Source organism: Heteronotia binoei, chromosome 1, assembly GCF_032191835.1.
Source record: "Heteronotia binoei isolate CCM8104 ecotype False Entrance Well chromosome 1, APGP_CSIRO_Hbin_v1, whole genome shotgun sequence".
NCBI classification, from domain to species: domain Eukaryota; kingdom Metazoa; phylum Chordata; class Lepidosauria; order Squamata; family Gekkonidae; genus Heteronotia; species Heteronotia binoei.
Window position 1 is genome coordinate 222,177,917 of NC_083223.1, and position 18,807 is coordinate 222,196,723.

Consider the following 18,807-nt stretch of genomic DNA (forward strand, 5'->3'; position numbering starts at 1 on the left):
GGTCAAGTTTGCAGATGACACTAAATTGTTCAGGGTGGTGAGAACCAGAGAGGATTGTGAGGCACTCCAAAGGGATCTGTTGAGGCTGGGTGAGTGGGCATCAATGTGGCAGATGAGGTTCAATGTGGCCAAGTGCAAAGTAATGCACATTGGGGCCAAAAATCCTAGCTACAAATACAAGTTGATGGGGTGTGAACTGGCAGAGACTGACCAAGAGAGAGGTCTTGGGGTCGTGGTAGATAACTCACTGAAAATGTCAAGACAGTGTGCAATTGCAATAAAAAAGGCCAACGCCATGCTGGGAATTATTAGGAAGGGAATTGAAAACAAATCAGCCAGTATCATAATGCCCCTGTATAAATCAATGGTGCGATCTCAATTGGAATACTGTGTGCAATTCTGATCACTGCACCTCAAAAAGGATATTATAGCATTGGGAAAAGGGCAACTAGAATGATTAAAGGGTTGGAACACTTTCCCTATGAAGAAAGGTTGAAACGCTTAGGGCTCTTTAGTTTAGAGAAATGTTGACTATGGGGTGACATGATAGAGGTTTACAAGATTATGCATGGGATGGAGAAAGTAGAGAAAGAAGTACTTTTTCCCCTTTCTTACAATACAAGAACTCGTGGGCATTTGAAGAAATTGCTGAGCATTCGGGTTAAAACGGATATAAGGAAGGACTTCTTCATCCAAAGGGTGATTAACATGTGGAATTCACTGCCACAGGAGGTGGTGGCGGCTACAAGCATAGCCAGCTTCAAGAGGGGGTTAGATAAAAATATGGAGCAGAGGTTCATCAGTGGCTATTAGCCACAGTGTGTATATATATGTGTGTGTGTGTGTGTGTGTGTGTGTATACACATAATTTTTTTTGGCCACTATGTGACACAGAGTGTTGGACTGGATGGGCCATTGGCGTGATCCGACATGGCTTCTCTTATGTTCTTATGTAGATTGTGTGTTCTGTTGCAAGGAGGCTGGCACCTGGGTGAGAGACCCAGAACCAGCATGCTTGTTGTGCTTGGCCAGCTCTCACTGTGTTGTTTGGGGCAGGGCTGGAGAGCTGGCATCTGGGTTTGCTGCAGCCAGAATGTGGAGATTGTGTTTTGTGTGGCAGTGACGTTGGCACTGGCAACTGGGTTTATATTGGTTCCAGGCCGGCACGCTTCATAGAGTAGATAGATGGATGTAGTGCATTTGGGTCCTATAGAGATTCTGTGGTGTGAAGTTAGGTTTGGCTTTGGGTGCCCCAGGAATTGGACCCCCTGGCCCAATCTTTTTGGGACTTGGGGGTTTTGTAGGGGAGAGTCCCCTGCGGGTTCCCTGCAGTTTTGGGGGCTCTCCGTCAAACCCCCTGCCCCCAGTAGCCTCTAGTTATGCCCTATGTTGCCATTGATTTCAATGGCCCATAGGGTATAATGGTGGGATAGGGGCACCCTCTTTGGGTGCCCCTGGAATGGGACCTCCTGGCCCAATCTTTTTGGGACTTGGGGGGTTTGTAGGGGAGAGTCCCCGGCAAATTTGGGGGCTCTCGCTCAAACTCCTTCCCCTCCAGGCAGCTTCCAATATTCCCTACTTTGCCATTGATTTCAATGGCCATAGGGTACAATGGGGCTGTATATTTGGAAATAGCCGTGCATCTACCGTATATGCGGCTATTTCGAGTACCCGTATTCGGAAATATACAGTATTCCGAATTTTTTTGGCTCTGTATATTTCCGAATCCGATTCTGAATATTTTTTTATTTGCACACCCCTACTCTGTAGTCATGCTCCACTGGTCTCATCTCAAGCATGGTTTAAACAAACAACATATTTTCTGTTCTGTCTGTGTTCTGTTCTATCAAAGAAATCTAATCTGTTGGATAGTATTACAAACATTATTCCAATACACTAATATGAAAAAAATACATTAGAGTACAGTGAATATATAGCTATATTTGGTGAGAATGGGTTTAGTATATGTAATGAGATAAAAAACCAATATCCCTGTTGAGTCCTGGGAAGATGTTTTTTCCAAGGGTTACAATAATTTGTAATTCAGCAATTTCCCTTTCCATTCTGTTCTTGAAGTTCCTTCGCAGTGAAACAGCTACTCTGAGGTCACTCATTGAATGTCCTGGAAGGTGGAAGTATTCTCTGTTTTGCGATTTCTGATGTCAGATTTTAGGAGCTCTTTATTATGTCAGATTTAGGGGCTGATGTCTTTGGGGGTTCCCAACTCTGAATTGTCCCTCACAGGTGGGATGTTTCAAGAAGCCCACCTCTGGCATTCCAAACAGCCATTTCCCCAGCTTAATGCTGAGACCTGCCCCCTGGACAGCACTTAACACTCTCACTAAATACTAAAAGTGCAAACTCAAGTCCTTGCAAGAAGCTGTGATGTAATCAATATAAGCCACAGCAAATTCTGACCTGCCACTCCACAAGTTATATGCCATCTTCAGAAAAGATGCATCTGTGTTTCTAAATCCAAAACTCAACACAATAACTTCATACAGACCATCTGGAGTTATGATGGAAGATTTAACCTGACAGGCATGCAAAATCCTGCATCTGTTCCATGCCTCACCAAAACTGAAAGGATTCCTCTTCTGTCCCAAATTAACACTGATGCTGGCCACTCCAGGTCCTTCCACTGAGCTGGAGTGGCCAAAACATCTGCTAAGCTTTCCTCTGGCTCCACATTTCCTCTTTCCTTCTCTGTCATGCTCAGCAATGACATTTCCCTGTCAAAAGAGGGTTTTCACCCTGACCTTTCCCTAAGGAAAATGGCAATGTCACACCTGACATTGCCATCCACAACCACAGGAGGACCTCCCTATTAGCTATCAGCTTGTCAGTGCACAAAAGCAGAAAAACCATCACTTTTTTTACCCAGCTCAAAAGTCAGAACCCTACTGTTTTATCAGACCAGCTGCTCTGAATCACCTTAGCCAGATTCTCTCTTAAAACACATAATCTTTTTCCACTGATCTCCAAAGTACACCACTCCATCCACCACTGATTCCTTAGCCTTAGGAATCTTTTCTTCCCATTTTTCCCTTCCAAGATCCAGCAGTCCCCTGACATTCTTCCTAAACTCCCCCAGAATAGGAGGTGACTGCACAGGTGCCCTGACCTTGCACCCACTCTTGTCCTCTGTCTGGCAAGTCACATCAGACTTACAACAGTCTCTCAAATCCTGTGCTAACTTGGGCCAGTAAAAATTCAACAGAAACCACGGCCTAGTCTTGCTGATTCCTAGCTGCCCTGCACATAGATGATGCTGATGATGATATTGGATTTCTATCCTGCCCTCCACTCTGAATCTCAGAGTGGCTCACAATCTTTTTTATCTTCCTCCCCAACAACAGACACCCTGTGAGGTGGGTGGGGCTGAGAGGGCTCTCACGGCAGCTGCCCTTTCAAGGACAACCTCTGTGAGAGCTATGGCTGACGCAAGGCCATTCCAGCTGGTGCAAGTGGAGGAAGTGGGAATCAAACCCGGTCCACACACTTAACCACTACACCAAACTGGCTCTCACATAGGAAGTTATGCACCACCTCAATTAACCTGTGCCACAGGAACAGGCAGGGCCAACCCACCAGCCCTGGATTCTGAATTGTGCTTTGCGGGGCGCAATATCAGATTCTGACACCAGATCAGCCCTCACTAGGGGTTACAGAGGAGTCTGTGTTGTCACATCCCAAGGCCAATTGGTCTCTCAACCACATTGGTTCTCTCAACCACATCGCCTTCTGCTGCCTCCATGGTGGTAAAGAGGCACTCGTGGTTAATTGTAGCCACTTGTGATTTCCTCTGCCTCAGTGGCACCTTTGGGCTTTTCGTCCTTCACCAGGCATTTTAGCTGCTTGGGAAGTTCAGAATAAAATGGGTCAAACACCAGTAACTGGAATAAAGCCTCAAAGCCTTTTGAAGAAAATAAGCTTTTGCTTCTTCCACCCATCTCCTTCTCATCTCACTCATTTTAACCACATACTCAGAATAGGTTTTGAAACATTGTGAGGATAAGCCCCGAAACTGCTTCTGAAAGTGGTCAATTCCCAGTTCGAACCATTTAAAAACTGTGGCTTTGAAATCTTTTAAAAGTTATTCCCCTCTCCACCCTGAGCATGCTATTGTAGATAGCTGCTAGCTCCCCAGTTAGGATGCTACAAAGGCAGGACATGTAGACTACCTCCTCAATCCCCTATTGCATAGCTGCTTTCTTAAAAATTGAAAGATATATTGAGGGGTCTCCCCTCCCTCCTTGTTTGGGACAAAATCTTTGGAGATAACTTTTATTTTCTTGCTTTGCTCGGCCTGCAGGCACATCATCTTGAGATTGTGTTTTCACTGCTTCTCCAGCATCCTTTGCTGCTCCACCTGCATCTTCTCCCTTCTCTCCTGCAGCTTTCCTTCCCTCTCAAGCCTGTGGGCCTCCCTCTCCTCCTCCTCCTCCTGCATGTTCAATTGCTAGATCTCCTTCTCTGCCTGCAAATGAAACTTCTCCAGCTCTAGCTCCTTGAGCTGAACCTTGTCCTGCTGGCTTGGGCGCTCAGCAGGGCCAGCCCTTCCACTAGGCAAATTAGGCATTTGTCTAGGGTGCCAGCCCTGGGGCCCTCCGAATTGGATCTAAATAATAAATAATAAATAAATTTTATTTTTATATCCCGCCCTCCCCCACCAAAAGGCGGGCTCAGGGCGCCTCCCACATCTCCCCCCACATCTCCCCCCACATGACTCGCAAAGGTCTTCCCACCACCTCTCACACCACCTTCCCCACTCTCATGCTGGCTTCCTTGCTCTCACATCGCCTTCCCTGCCTCCATCTCTCCTCCCTTGCTGTGTGAGCAGTGGGGCACGCCACCATGGAGGAGGGTGGTGGGTCTGCCTAGGGTGCTGCATGCCCTAGGCTGGCCCTGGCGTTCAGCTGCAGCTACCTCTGTTGACTTGCCACAGCTTAGCAGGAGAGCCTTCATCTTATCTGAAGTCCTATTCTCACAATCTATTCACTGCTTCTGGCATTCTTCCTGCAGCTCTTGCTTTGTCGGCTTTAGTATCCTCACTTGTTCTGCTAACTCCATCCAACTAGTCTGATATGACCCTACTCCAGTTGACTCAGGAAAAAAAAATAATCAAAACTTCAGTTGCATTCCCAGAATCTGAGTAAATTATGTGAGCAGGTAAAACAACAGAAAGTGAGAAATAATACTGGCAGATGCAAAGCCACACACAATGGGAAGTAAAATATGCAGTGCTCTAAAGTTAATAGATGCTAAATTAACAGTGACACCTCAGGAAAAAGACTAGAGATCTACTGTGGTCAGTTCAAGAAAACCCCTCTCCTTGCGTTGGAGCAGTCAAGAAGCAGCCAACGATGCAAGGATGCATGTCAAGGACAAAAAAATAAAATTGAAAACCTATTCCATTACATAAATAAATGGTATGTTCCTTTGGCTGATCTTTGGTTCAGTTCTCCCTGTTTAAAACTAATTAAAGGGGGGAAGACAAATGACGGCAAATGCGTGGGAAGAGATTAGAGTTGTTTAGCATGGTGAGAAAATGAAGGTGTCACAGAATAAATGGGGGAAAAAAGGATGTCAGGCTCTCCAATTTACCATTGCTGTTTGAAGAAACGTTTGGAAAAACAGCAACCAAATTTTTAAAATTGATTTTAAAACCCAAGTTATACACCACTGAAAACTGTTCAGTGCTCCCCATAAAAACACTCACAGAACCATGACTACATTGTACCCTTTCTCCACGACAAAATTAGGTATCACAACTGGGAGAAGGGCAATCTTCAAGCTCAGCCACTCACTCTTCTCCTTCCCATAGCACCACACTATGGTTAGGCACTTTATACCGATTAAAGGAAATTCTGTATATCCAATATTTTCTGAAGTGTAAGGACAGAACATCCATCTTTTTACACATGTTGGAAGATGAAAGACAACTGCTGAACATGGGCACATTCCACCCAGCATTGGGGTTTTAAAGATAGATGGATTTCATAGAAATCCCAACACTTATGGAGGATCGAATTACCTTGCTTCCACGACTGCAGCCACTCAGCTGACTGACCAGGTTAGAAAGAAACTGGGGGAGAGGTCCAACTATATAACTGATGTTTTTTCCCCACTTGGTTGATTTCCATGCTGAAAAACTGTGACTTAAAAACATAGTGCAAGTGTTCATTTTACCACAAGAGCACATACCAGGAAGCCTATACACATGAACTTTTAAAATACAGAAATACTTTTCAAGTAGAGGGGACAATGTCCAAAATGGCCCTTAGGCTTGAAAGAAACATATATGAAAATATGAAGCCTCCTTATACTGAATCAGAGCCTCGGTCCATCAAAATCAGTATTTTCTACTCAGACTGGCAGTGGCTCTCCAGGGTCTCAAGCTGAGGTTTTTCATGCCTACTTGCCTGGACCCTTTTTAGTTGAAGATGCTGGGGATTGAACCTGGGACTTTCTGCTTACCAAGCAGATGCTCTACCACTGAGCTACTGTCCCTTCCCACCACTGAGCCATTGTCCCTCCTCGGCACTGAACAAGATGGATTCTTGGTCTGACTCACTGTATCAATTTTTAATGCAGGTATTAGTTTTATGCAACCCATTAGGCTGCATTTGTCTGTGATATATTTTCTACTTAACATGTTTGCTATCAAAAGAATGTAAACTCCCTTGTCTTTTTTGTACCTTCTAATCAGTCATTCACGCTTGCTCTCATGGAACTCATTCCCATACATCTGCTTTCTCAAAGGCTAACTCTTTCATGCTTAAAGACCATCCAAGGCTATTAAGCAGGGAAGCCTTTTGACAAACAGAGGGTCAAAAGGAACAATCAAGGAAAAAAAGCTTTAAAAATCACAATTAGCTCATATGCTTGGAAAAGAGAGAAGAATCCTGGTGAGTCACTGCCCACTAAATCACATACAATGGCATACACATACTGTAAGTTGACTGCTAAATGCCACCTGCCTCTAACCCAGTGTTGTGGGTCAGCCTGAGCCAGCCAGTCCTGACAAGACTCACAGCACTGTCAATGACATGGAGACAGCTGAGACAGGCCCAAATGCCCAGCTGGATGCTGATAGTATGCCCTCAAACTCCATGAGCATTGTGTCTTCTAAGGGCAACTTGGGATGTAGATGAGATGTTGTGGGCAGTACCACTGCTCTGATCCCCAGAGCCACTTGAGCGCCAGCACTGGAGGGCGTGTTTGGAACTCCTCCAAAGGAGGTGGAATGCACTTAGCCACCAGACAGCACCTGGGTCTGACAACTCAGGAAGATCACCTGGGACTAACAAGTCAGGCTAACAGCTCACTCACAAGCCCAATGAGACTTGGCTGTGAGCCTAGCATAAAAGATGAAGTGGCAAATGAGTCAAACATGGAAGTAACACATGATATTGCTGCAACTGCTGCTCTGGATCATGTTCCCTCCTGACTCCTAGACTGCCTGTCTCTGGACCATGACCTTTGGACCCCACAACTTGGCTTTTCAGACAAAATCCTTGGACTCTGCTTGAACCCTCTTTGTACATGACCTCTGGACTGGACTTTCTGGGTTGGTTTTTCTACTTGACTGTGGCAGCACACACACACGGTTCTGCCTTCATTCATGACACTCAGTGGTAAGAGGGAGAAAATAGGTGCTTTAAAAAAAAGAGGAATGATTGGCATCCCTGGGGTGGATTGAGTAAAGTTTGAAGCCTTTCCCTGTGTAGCCACTCAAGTTAGAGGAAGATTCCTCAGACTGGAGGAAGGCATCAAACTTTGTGGAACTGAGCATCTTCTTGAAACTCCACAAAATTTAAATACACTTAAAGTGTATTTAAAATGCAATTCAAGTTTTTAAAAGGTAGTGGCTCATTAGTAAAAGATTTAAGTGAGGCCGAGAATGCTTTTTGATGCAAATAATTAGTAAAACCATTGCTTGCTAAAGTCAGACTCTGAACCCAATGAAGAGAACCCAGACTGAGTTCCATACATGCACAATCAGGCCAAACCTCTTAGTTGTAACAGCCCATGTGAAAGTCAAGTTTACCACCTGAGTGTATTTACTGCTCTACTTTAATACTATCATATTAAGTCTGAAATAGAAGCACATTTATTAAACAGTCAATCCCACTGAACTAAACAGGCCTTCTGACCAAACAAGCCGAGGCTTACACTATAACAACAATTAACACAAATCTGAGAATTATATTTAATTGCTTCACTACATGGATAAAGTCAACCAGGTACTTTGCTAAATAGCAAAAAGATGTACTAGGTTTAGTGCAATTTGGAAGAAGTCAATTTGTTTAATGGCAGCATTTACCAATGGGAATGTGCTTTTCTCCCAAACACATGTAATACAAATGGAAAAGCTAATTAAAAATGATTATTCAAATAGGGGCTTTCAGCTTGTTAGCTTAAAGAGCTTTAATTTAAACCAATCTACCCCAGTCCTTTTTGCCAAATTTGGCACAGGCCTGAGTGGCGGTTACTGGATGCTGTCTGCAGAGTTTGGAAGAGAGAGCACTGTGTCTTTGACGTCTACAGAGGTTTTCTCATGGAAATGGGGGGGTGGGGGGAGACTCCACACATTAATATTCTGTTTGAACCATAGTTGAGTAGCTTTCCAAAGCTTGTCTATTTCTCCTCACTGAAGTCTCTTTTTGCAAATTGCTGGGCTGAATTCACTCACTATAACTCATTTTTATTTGTATTATTAAGCCTCATCCCACGCCTTTCCCTTTCCTCCTCTCATAACTGGCATTTGCCTAATATAGATTGAAATCTCTCCAAAGCACCAGGCAGTATTACAGCACTACATAACCACCATAAAATAAAATTATGATAAAAACCTCCAAACTCGCTTTATAGCTCTCATGATATCCAAGGCCCGTCCCCAGGCTTTTCATTTTTAGATCTTTTATTAAAAATGTAGGCAACCAAAATCCAAAACACTTCCACATATGTCATAATTCTGCAGTCTTTTCTGTCTCTTTTCTATACTTTCAATGTATTTATTGCTCTTAGCTTTCTTTCCACAGCTATCCATCGTCCAAATAGCAACTAGTTAACACATAAGTCACAATCATGCCATTAAATGCTGTGAGACAGACTGGCAAATGGTAGAGTTGGTGCAAATCTGGGCTGCCAGTCCATTCTTTCCGGACCACCAACTCAGCCACAATGCAAAGAAGAGTATTCACATAAATGAGAAAGAAGCCACGCAGCTCCCTTTTTAAGATTATTACTTTTTGGACAGTGCTGAAATGTCATTACTGGATGTTGCATTAGGGTGCCTATGGAACAGTGTCTTTCCTTGCTGTTCTTCCCATGCTCAGCAGCTGTAATTTGGTCGATTGTTCCAAGTTGTGCATTCGTGCAAGAGATTACAAAAAGTACCAATTACTCCCCATGAACCCCTCTCCATGCAACATTTTTCTGCTTTTCTTTTAGTGTTTAATTTGCCCCATCTGATTTATCCCATACAAAATAATCATTTTAGATTGCCATGTTTTGTACCTCCGCAGAATCATCTATTATTTGTATACCACTGTTTTCATCACCTTCTATTTTCATTTTTGAATTTCATTAGTGCTTTTTACTCCCTCTCCCAGATCCATTTATTATGCTAAATGAGACCTAATCCACATCCCTGCTGAACTCATTAGACACCTTCCCAATTAACTACATTGCTATTTATAATTGTGCATTGTTTGTGGTACATCAGCCATTTTTAATTCATGTAAAAGCATCACTCTTTGTACTGCCAACTTTCAACAATTTATTAAGATTCTCAAGATAACTGGCATTTGTTGGAGCAATATAATGCTTGGAACCATTTAAGTATAAAAGAAATCTCGATTTTTATTTAAGCATGTTTTTGAACTCCATAATAACCCATGGCTATGGTACCCGGTATACTATAATGTAAGAAATAAACAAAATTTGAATATATTCCTTGAACCAATCTTGGGATTTTGAAAGGAAGGCAAGAAAGAGTCTAAAAGACTGAGCTTCATAATGTCTGTTTAGTTTTGAGAGATTTCCACCACAGCTTTAATTCTTACAAGCAAATCTTGGGGGTTTTGTATTAAGACAGGAACTCAAATGTCAACTGAAAAGGTTGCCTTAGGAAGTCTCACTTTTCCAGATATGATATTACATTGCTTACTGCACTTAGCAAACATATTTTTACAATGGAAAAACACATCTGAGTGGCATCATTTGTTCTCTATCAACACTTCAGGCTGTTTTTTGCTGACAGTATCACAATACTCCAATACACTTGTTCTATGGAGGAGACCAAAAGATAGTTTTGGCTGAAAGTTGCAACATATATTTAGGACTCCACACTACAGTTGATTCTCAACAGACCTGACAATGGAAGGAAATCTGCACAATTACCAAGAGGCAAATTTGGCTTTTTATATAGTAACAAAACTGATTTAGTACAAGGTTCAGTTGCTTACTGCAGCAGGCAACATGACTCACACAAAATATGCTATTTTCCAGAACCAACATTTGTTTCTGAGTACTCTTTATTCCCCAATTCCCTATTGTAGAGTTTTTGGTATTTTGCATCAACTTTTAGAAAGGGACATCAATGCACATAAATGTTTCATGACAGAAACCAGTGGCAAACTGCTTCAAGTTTATAAGCCATTAGAGAGAAAACTGAGAATAAACTTTTGCATAATGCCTGATTTTAAACCAGCACATTCCTGAAGCTCCTTTAACCTGAATTCAGATCAATGTAAGGGAAAACAGAATACTCAGTTTTTACCAATTAATGCAGCCAACAATTGCTCCCATACCACCATAAGAAAGTCCATAATGTTATCCAACATATAGAGTAGCTTAGGCTATTTTGACTGTTTAAGATTTAAACAATGTTTTGGCACTTTTGACCAGGTAAAAAAGTAGAGTTGAGTACAGTGGCTGTGCGAACTATAGAGTTCTCAATTCAAATTCTGCCTCAGATTTGAGCTCAACAACAGTACAATGCTAAAAAGAGTTGTACCATTCTACATCTGCTGAAGTTAATGAGCTTTAAAAAGTGTATCTCTGTTTAGGATTTCATTCTAAGTGACCTTAGGCCAGCCAATATTATCCTCATATTGAAGACAAGGTGAATATAAGATAATGAAGGTTTAAAGAGAAAAGTCATCTGCCTGACTGGGTTGATACGGTGCAGTGTTCTACCATTTAGAAGTGCTATATGGACTGTGACCTTAGCCTTGTCATGTGAGATTTTTGGTATAGTTTTCTTTGTGTTATACGTATCTGTTTAGAGAGACTTTCATTGCAGGAGAAAATAAAACACTTTTAAATTAAAAAAAAACTAAACAGTGTTAAGTCTACAACTCTTATTTTGGTTACGCTGTATTAAACCAGAACCATCTATTTGGATTCTAACAGAATGCTTCTATTAAACAGAATGCAACTGGTTGTTCAAACGGAGCAACACAACGTCTTTGGTATCTTTGTAAGAGTACACAAACATTAAGCACATCACACAGAAAGACATTGTCAATACTATTCTGCTGGCAGGGAGAGTATGATATGATACCTGTAACGTAGCTGATGTTATTTAAAAAAACCTTTAGGACAATTAAGCAACAAAGGAAGCAGAATCAGAAACCCAAATGAATGGTGGTCATAATGTATTTGATGTTGATTGACACAAGAACATCTAAGACACTAAATTAGAAGCAGAAATCACCAGAGAAAGAAAAGCTCAGAGCTTCTGATAGGTTGACACAGAGACGCACAGTTTATTCAGCTTTACAGGAATCACTGTTTACCTTTTGTCAATTCAGGCTTTGACAGAGGACTGCTTGTTGTATCTTCTGAATCTGAGTCTCCATTACTGCTTCTTGAGGAATCACTGCCAACTTCATCGTTGTCGTCATCTTCATCATCATCGCTACTCGTTTCATCACTGATATCATTATCGTTCTCAACTCTCTCAAAATCGCTGTCATCTGAATCATCATCTTCGGATTCCTGGCCAGTAGAATTTGCTGAAGGCAGCAGCTTTGGTCTTTTAGCATCATTAGTGCTTTCTCCAGTTCCACCTATCGTGCCACTCAAGCCTTGCAGAGATCGCTTTTGAGCCAACATTTGAGGAATGAGGGTGGTAACCTCTCTGCTTTCTTCTGAAGTCTGTACTGCTGGGGTGCAAATGGCTTTATCAGAAGAACGCTTCTTTTGGGGATGACCCCCAGACTTATTTCCACGGAGCTGCTTCATAAGGGTTTTGGTAGTTTTTGCTGTTTCAACTGGCTAGCTGAAAAAGAAAACACCCATTACTGCTCAGTTTTATTATAATTTAACATTCAACAGAAATAGAATTCGCCTTCTCTTTCCATTGTACAGCTTGTACACCAGTTCATGCAAGAGGAAAGAACTGTATAAATCACTATGCCAAATTGGAGGCTTGTCTTATTGTTGGAGGAGGGACTATAGAACTGGTTGTGTGTAGGGAAAGGGAAGGTATTCCCTTTTGCCATAGGTCCAAGATAGTTTTACGATGCTAGTACTCTCATTTGTTATAGAAAGCTGTGCATCCATTTGTCCTACCTTAAGAGCTGGAAGTAACATGACTACTGTGCACATTACAACTGGAGCACATATTCTGTCTCCAGCTTATAGCTTTCAACAAGTGTTAGGAACATGCATATCTCTCAGTATGCATGAAAGTGAGAGGACACTGTGGGGCTCACGCACTTGAGCCCCCAGACCCCACAAAGCTTGAAGACAGAAATGTGGGTGGATCACGCATTTGACATATCAGCCTGAGCCGCCCACGTTGTGTCTGAAAGGCTAAAAGGGCACAGACATCTTACACTCATATTCTCGCTTCCTTTTGCAGACACATGTATTCTTGATAAATTGCTGGCTATATCGAATCTTGGGGGCTATCAAGACATAACCTCATGCATGCTTCCTGTTTCATTAACTGCCTGAGATGTATAAATAAAACCAAGACTTGCAGAGAGCAAGCTTTCCTCACTTCCTCAATACACGTGTCGAGAGCCTTCATTCCTACATGTGGCGCCTCGAAGCAGGGACAGCTCACCGAAGCAGGTACAGCTCAGCTCCCGGGACAAGGGAGAGCTCCTGCTTTCAGATATCGCCTGGCACAGCCCAGCAGCTCCGTTCCTACTTATCAAACACGTGGCATATGGCCCCGAAGTGCGCACTCCATCGTTCTCAAACAACCCCTTTCATTTGGTAAGTAATGGGTGGATAGTTTTCTCAGGCTGAGCAGAAACATTTAGGTGAGTTAAAGTTTTTGATCCAAAAGTCTGGCGGGTCCGTGACTTCTGGCCAACTTAAGACTCTGTTACAAGAGATCAGTAAGCAATGCCCCTGGTATCCGAAGGGAGGTTCCTTTAAACTTCGGGACTGGAAGAAGATAGGGAAGACCTTTCACACACAGCCCCGAGCTTCTACTGAACTTCTGCAAGTCTGGCATAAATGCAGGTATGCAGTAGAGAAATTTATGCCCGTTTCTAACCCAAGCCAGCTCTCCAAAGATTGTTCCCTAAAAAGCACTGGTGTTCAACTAGTGCCCCCTGCCCCCCTCTTCTTCTTCCTCCTCCTTTTCCCCCTCCTCCACCAACAGATCCACCCGTGGGCCCACCATCTAACGCCCCGGGACCCATGGTCTGTGCAGTTTTGGAGAAGGAACTTGATCAGGCTAAATTGGAAGATGTCCCAGAATTGGCAGAAATGTTGTCTATTTGCCCTGTACATTTGACGGGGGAAGAGTGTTGATGCGCCTGTAGCTTAGTGAGGGTGGTCTTTAGTGACGCAAAGAATGAAGGCTTGCACACAGCAGTGTTAAAACCACTATATACAATTTATTTACACCTCCACTCTCCAATCCGACAGAATGCTCCACTGCTCTCCACCCATGTCTAGACTACCTTAGGATCTTTGGGTCTAAGGCATGGGTGGAGAGCAGCGGAGCATTCTGTCGGATTGGAGAGTGGAGGTGTAAATAAATTGTATATAGTGGTTTTAACATTGCTGTGTGCAAGCCTTCATTCTTTGCGTCACTAAAGACCACCCTCACTAAGCTACAGGCGCATCAACAAAGAGTTGCCTGACCTTTTATCGGTAAAGACTATCAGAGATATGGGCATAGGGAAACCAGCCCATAGTTTTGCAACTGTCTGTCAAAAGCCACAAGAGCCCTGTTTAGTCTTTATCAATTGTCTTCAGGCAGCAATCAGAAGACAGGTTGATAATCTTGATGCAGCAGGAAAACTGATGATAAAATTGGCCAAGGAAAATGCTAATTTGGATTCAGAAACAGCCCCGTGGCACAGAGTATTAAAGCTGCAGTACTGCAGTCTTGAGCTCTGCTTACGGCCTGAGTTTGATCCTGGTGGAAGCTGGATTCAGGTAGCTGCGTCAAGGTTACTCAGCCTTCCATTTTTCTGAGGTTGGTCAAATGAGTACCCAGTTTGCTGGGGGGAAGTGTAAAGGACGCACTTTACTTTGTGGCAATGCTCAGTGCAGCAGGCTGAAATTGTTACTATTCACACAGGCTTTCAACTTAAAAGTTGATACCTTTTATGCACTTAATTTGATTCATCAATTTCATGTTTTATGCATGTATCTCTCCAAAATGACCTTGATTTGATTGGCTATATTTTTAATCTTGCAGGTTTTAATTTCTTGTTGTTATTTTTCTCATTGCTCACTATTTAAAGTCATTTTAATCCTCCTGGTGTGATTGCTCAGGGCAATGCATTTGCTGACAAGGGTTTGAAAGATGTCACTTCCCTATTTATTCTTTCTTTCAGTTACCTAAAATGCCAAAACACTAGACAAACCGTTCTTGTTGCTTTTGACTAGACTTAGCAAAATTGTTCTCTTGTGTTCACATTGGGCTAATAATCCCAGGTTTGATTCCCCACTCCTCCATTTGCAACTGCTGGAACAGCCTTGGGTCAGCCATAGCTCTTGAAGAGGTTGTCCTTGAAAGTGCGACTACTGTGAGAGTTCTCTCAGCCCCACCCACATCTGTTGTGGGAGAGGGAGATAGAGGAAATTGTGAGCTGCTCTGACACTCTTGAGTGGAGGATGGAATATGAATCCAATGGTTTTTTTATGCATACACACATGCACATATATATGCATATCTATACTGTGGCTAATAGCAACTGATGGACCTCTGCTCTATATTTTTATCTGCCCTCTTGGGACTGGCTATGCTTGTAGCTGCCACCACCTCTTGTAGCAGTGAATTCCACAAGTTAATCACCTTTCAGGTGAAGAAGTACTTCCTTTTATCTATTTTAACCTGACTGCTTAACAATTTCATTGATTGCCCAGAGGAACCAAAAGCAATTGGCACACTTACCCGTTTTTTTCCCTCATTGCTAACAACTCTGCTCTGAACTTGCACACTAGCCCTGCAAGGTGGGCCAAGTACAAATAACAGGCTTGTGCAATGAAGACAGAAAAACAGCCCACAAAGTCATACTGCCAACAGAGGAGCGGCAGACAGACAGATAGCATTACTTTAAAAACCCCAGCCAGATTTTTTTTTTTTACAAAAGTTGTTCCTTCCCCCATAGAAGAATTTTTTTTAATTAAACCAAACAAAGAAAAAAACAGCTCTGCAAGCCACCTTTTTGTGTAGGGCAAGACTGACTCAATTTGAAAATTGTTTTGTGTTTTTGACCAGGTATTAATCATAATTTGATTTCTAGGATTTTTTCATTGTTTTATTAAGTTTGGTCATCTTTTCTTTCAATATCCTGTGCAGGAAATCTGGACCTGCAAGTCAAGTTTAAATGCATGTTCATTATGATAGTTTTAAGAATTGCTGGTATGTCTGTTAAGAATTGTTTATTTAAGGATTATTATTTGTTTTTAGGATTTTGTTGTTAAAGTTTGTTGAAACCCACTCTCACACCTATGTGAGACCCACAGAACAGATTGGGATGAGCTGGCACAGAGAAAAATGGGGTTCAGTGGAACTTGATCACCCCACTGATTTCCAGTGGTTTAAATGGCTCCACGGCCACTTCCAAGTAGTACTTCCAAATAAAAAGAATTCCTTTTGGCTGCAATAGAAACACATTTCCCTGTGAAAAGATTGTCATGCATAAAGCACGCAAACTCTCCATGAACTCAAGAAAGACCTTTTGTTAGACTAAGGGAGGAGGGGAACAAGAAATGAACAGTGAAATGGTTTTTATATTGTAATAATAAGCCAGTATGGACTGCCCATTTCTGGCACTACTTTCACCTATGTTAATATGGCCAGTATGGACTGCCCATTTCTGGCCATGCTCTCACCTATGCCTGAATGTGTGTATCTTGATCACCTAAGCTACAATATGTTGCTTGCCATAAAGGCACATGAATTGATTCAGTTTATAACATGTCACTTGCATATGTCCCTCAGTATCGCTTATGTCCCTAGAAGTTAAGATATTCATCTTATATTTTTGCATCATAACTAGTAATGCTTATTGATAAAGAATTGTCAATACCAAGACACATAGCTTTCCCTCATGCATGAAGAGCTTACTTTTTGGTAACTGACATTCCCATCCCCCTCTTGTATCAACCTTGGTTGTTTGAAACCTAAATGAGAGCACATCATGCAATTTGGCCTACACTCTCCAGGAATGGTACAGTGCAGGAAGGGGGAGAACTGATACCAGAGTGCTACTGTATAAAGAGGGTAGCCTAGTTTCAAAAGAGACCTGGTGGGCCCTCTCACGCCATAGAGAGGGTAGCCTAGCCTCAAAAGACACGGTGGGCCCTCTCATGCTAGCCTGCATACCCAGCCCCATGATGGAGACTTAAACAGCTCTGTAGTGGAAGGCTGGCCTGCTTAGCCAAAAGTATGCCTCTGAAGAACCCTTCTCCCCCTATACATGCATCTTTTCTGGACGGAAAAAATTAAATACTAAGATGTGCCAATGTGAATGCATAAATCCATCATTGTTTGTTTCCCACCTGTGGCTTATCTATTACCCCATCTTTATTAGTACACCTTTTTTATTAACTCATTGTAATGTTATTGCATTCCTTCCTAGGAATGTCAAGATCAAATTGTTATTTTGCTGCCCTTTGCAAGCAGCCATATAAAAAAGAAAAGAGTGGAATGTGAGGCTCACACGCTTGAGCCCCCAGACCCCACAAAACCTGAAGACAGAAATGTGGGTGGATCACGCATTTGGCATATCAGCCTGAGCCGCCCACGTTGTGTCTGAAAGGCTAAAAGGGCGCAGACATCTTACACTCATATTCTCGCTTCCTTTTGCTGACACATGTATTCTTGATAAATTGCTGGCTGTATCGAATCTTGGGGGCTATCAAGACATAACCTCATGCATGCTTCCTGTTTCATTAACTGCCTGAGATGTATAAATAAAACCAGGACTTGCAGAGAGCAAGCTTTCCTCACTTCCTCAATACACGTGTCGAGAGCCTTCATTCCTACAGAACACAGCAGATGTTCTTCTTTGAAATGAAATTTAACAACATAAGAAAATAAAAATCACCAGAGGCTTTAACTCTTTCTGGGCCCCTATATTTGCCACAAAATTCTGTAAAAGAAAATCCCTTAATGGGAAAAAAACGTTGTTATTGGGACTATATGCGCCTAATGGTGCAAAGGATGCCTTTTTTAAAAGACATTACACAACAGTTAGATGAGCTGACTTACGATCAAGTATTGTTAATGGGAGATTTTAATGGAACAGTTGAGAACTCATTGGACAGATCTGGAGGGAAAAAAATGTTGGGAAAGAAGGGAAATTTCCAAAGTCTTTCTTTGAATTGGTTAAACAAGAAAATTTAGAAGATATATGGAGGAAGTTTAATCCTGAAGTGCGGGACTATACTTTTTTTTCTGCAAGACATAAAACTTTTTCTAGAATTGACATGCTGTGGGGAACTAAAGACTTAAGTCTTATAACAAGGAAGATAGAGATTTTACCTAAAATTGGGGCCGATCACAACCCAATAATGTGGATTACAACCCAATAATGTGGATTACAATTTTGAAATCGAGGAGATGAAGACTGAATGAAGATTTGCTACAGAACAAAGAAAGTGACCTTTCTAGAAAAAGAAACTAAGGCTTTTTTCCAAGTAAATGATAAAGAAGATATAGATTTTCAGATGGTCTGGGATGCTTACAAAGCAGTAATGAGAGGGGTGTTGATCACTTTGAACAATAAAGACAAAAGAAAAAAAGAAAAACAATTACTGGACATTCAAAATGAAAAAAAGAAAAGAAGGGGAGCTGAGAAAAAGACCTGGGAAAAAGAAAATTCTAAGGAAAATTTCAATATTACAAACTCAATTGAGACATTTGTTAAATAAAGAAGTGGAATGAAATCTGAAAAGACTTCAGCTGAAATCGTTTGAAGGGGCAAACAAGACGGGAAAGTATTTGGCTTGGCAATGGTTAACAAACAAAGTAATGGAAGCTGTAAAAAGTAAGATGGACTCCTTTAAGTGGTGGAAAACCAGTCCAAGTGAGATTAGTAAAAGGGAACACAGGCTGTGGCAAATCAAATGCAAGACTGTGATCAGGCAGGCAAAAAGGGACTATGAGGAGCATATTGCAAAAAACATAAAGACCAACAATAAAAATTTCTTCAAATATATTAGAAGTAGGAAACCAGCCAGGGAGGCAGTGGGGCCCTTGGATGACCATGGGGTAAAAGGATTACTGAAGGAGGATAGGGAAATGGCTGAGAAGCTGAATGCATTTTTTGCCTCCGTCTTCACTGTGGAAGATGAGAACTTTTTGCC

The 18,807-nt window shown here is 42.0% G+C and overlaps 1 protein-coding gene across 2 annotated transcripts in view; it reads right to left on the bottom strand.

Moving 5' to 3' along the window:
* The window catches only part of RRP36 (ribosomal RNA processing 36), a 70,420-nt gene that overhangs the window by 46,132 nt on the left and 5,481 nt on the right, over window positions 1–18,807 (bottom strand). Inside the window, exon 2 of one of the 2 annotated variants that reach the window (XM_060248078.1) lies at window positions 11,811–12,295. In XM_060248078.1, the coding sequence (XP_060104061.1) occupies window positions 11,811–12,258 (448 nt within the window). In that variant the 5' untranslated portion in view covers window positions 12,259–12,295. The remainder of the gene's footprint in view (window positions 1–11,810; window positions 12,296–18,807) is intronic. The other variant, XM_060248070.1, reaches the window with a different exon arrangement.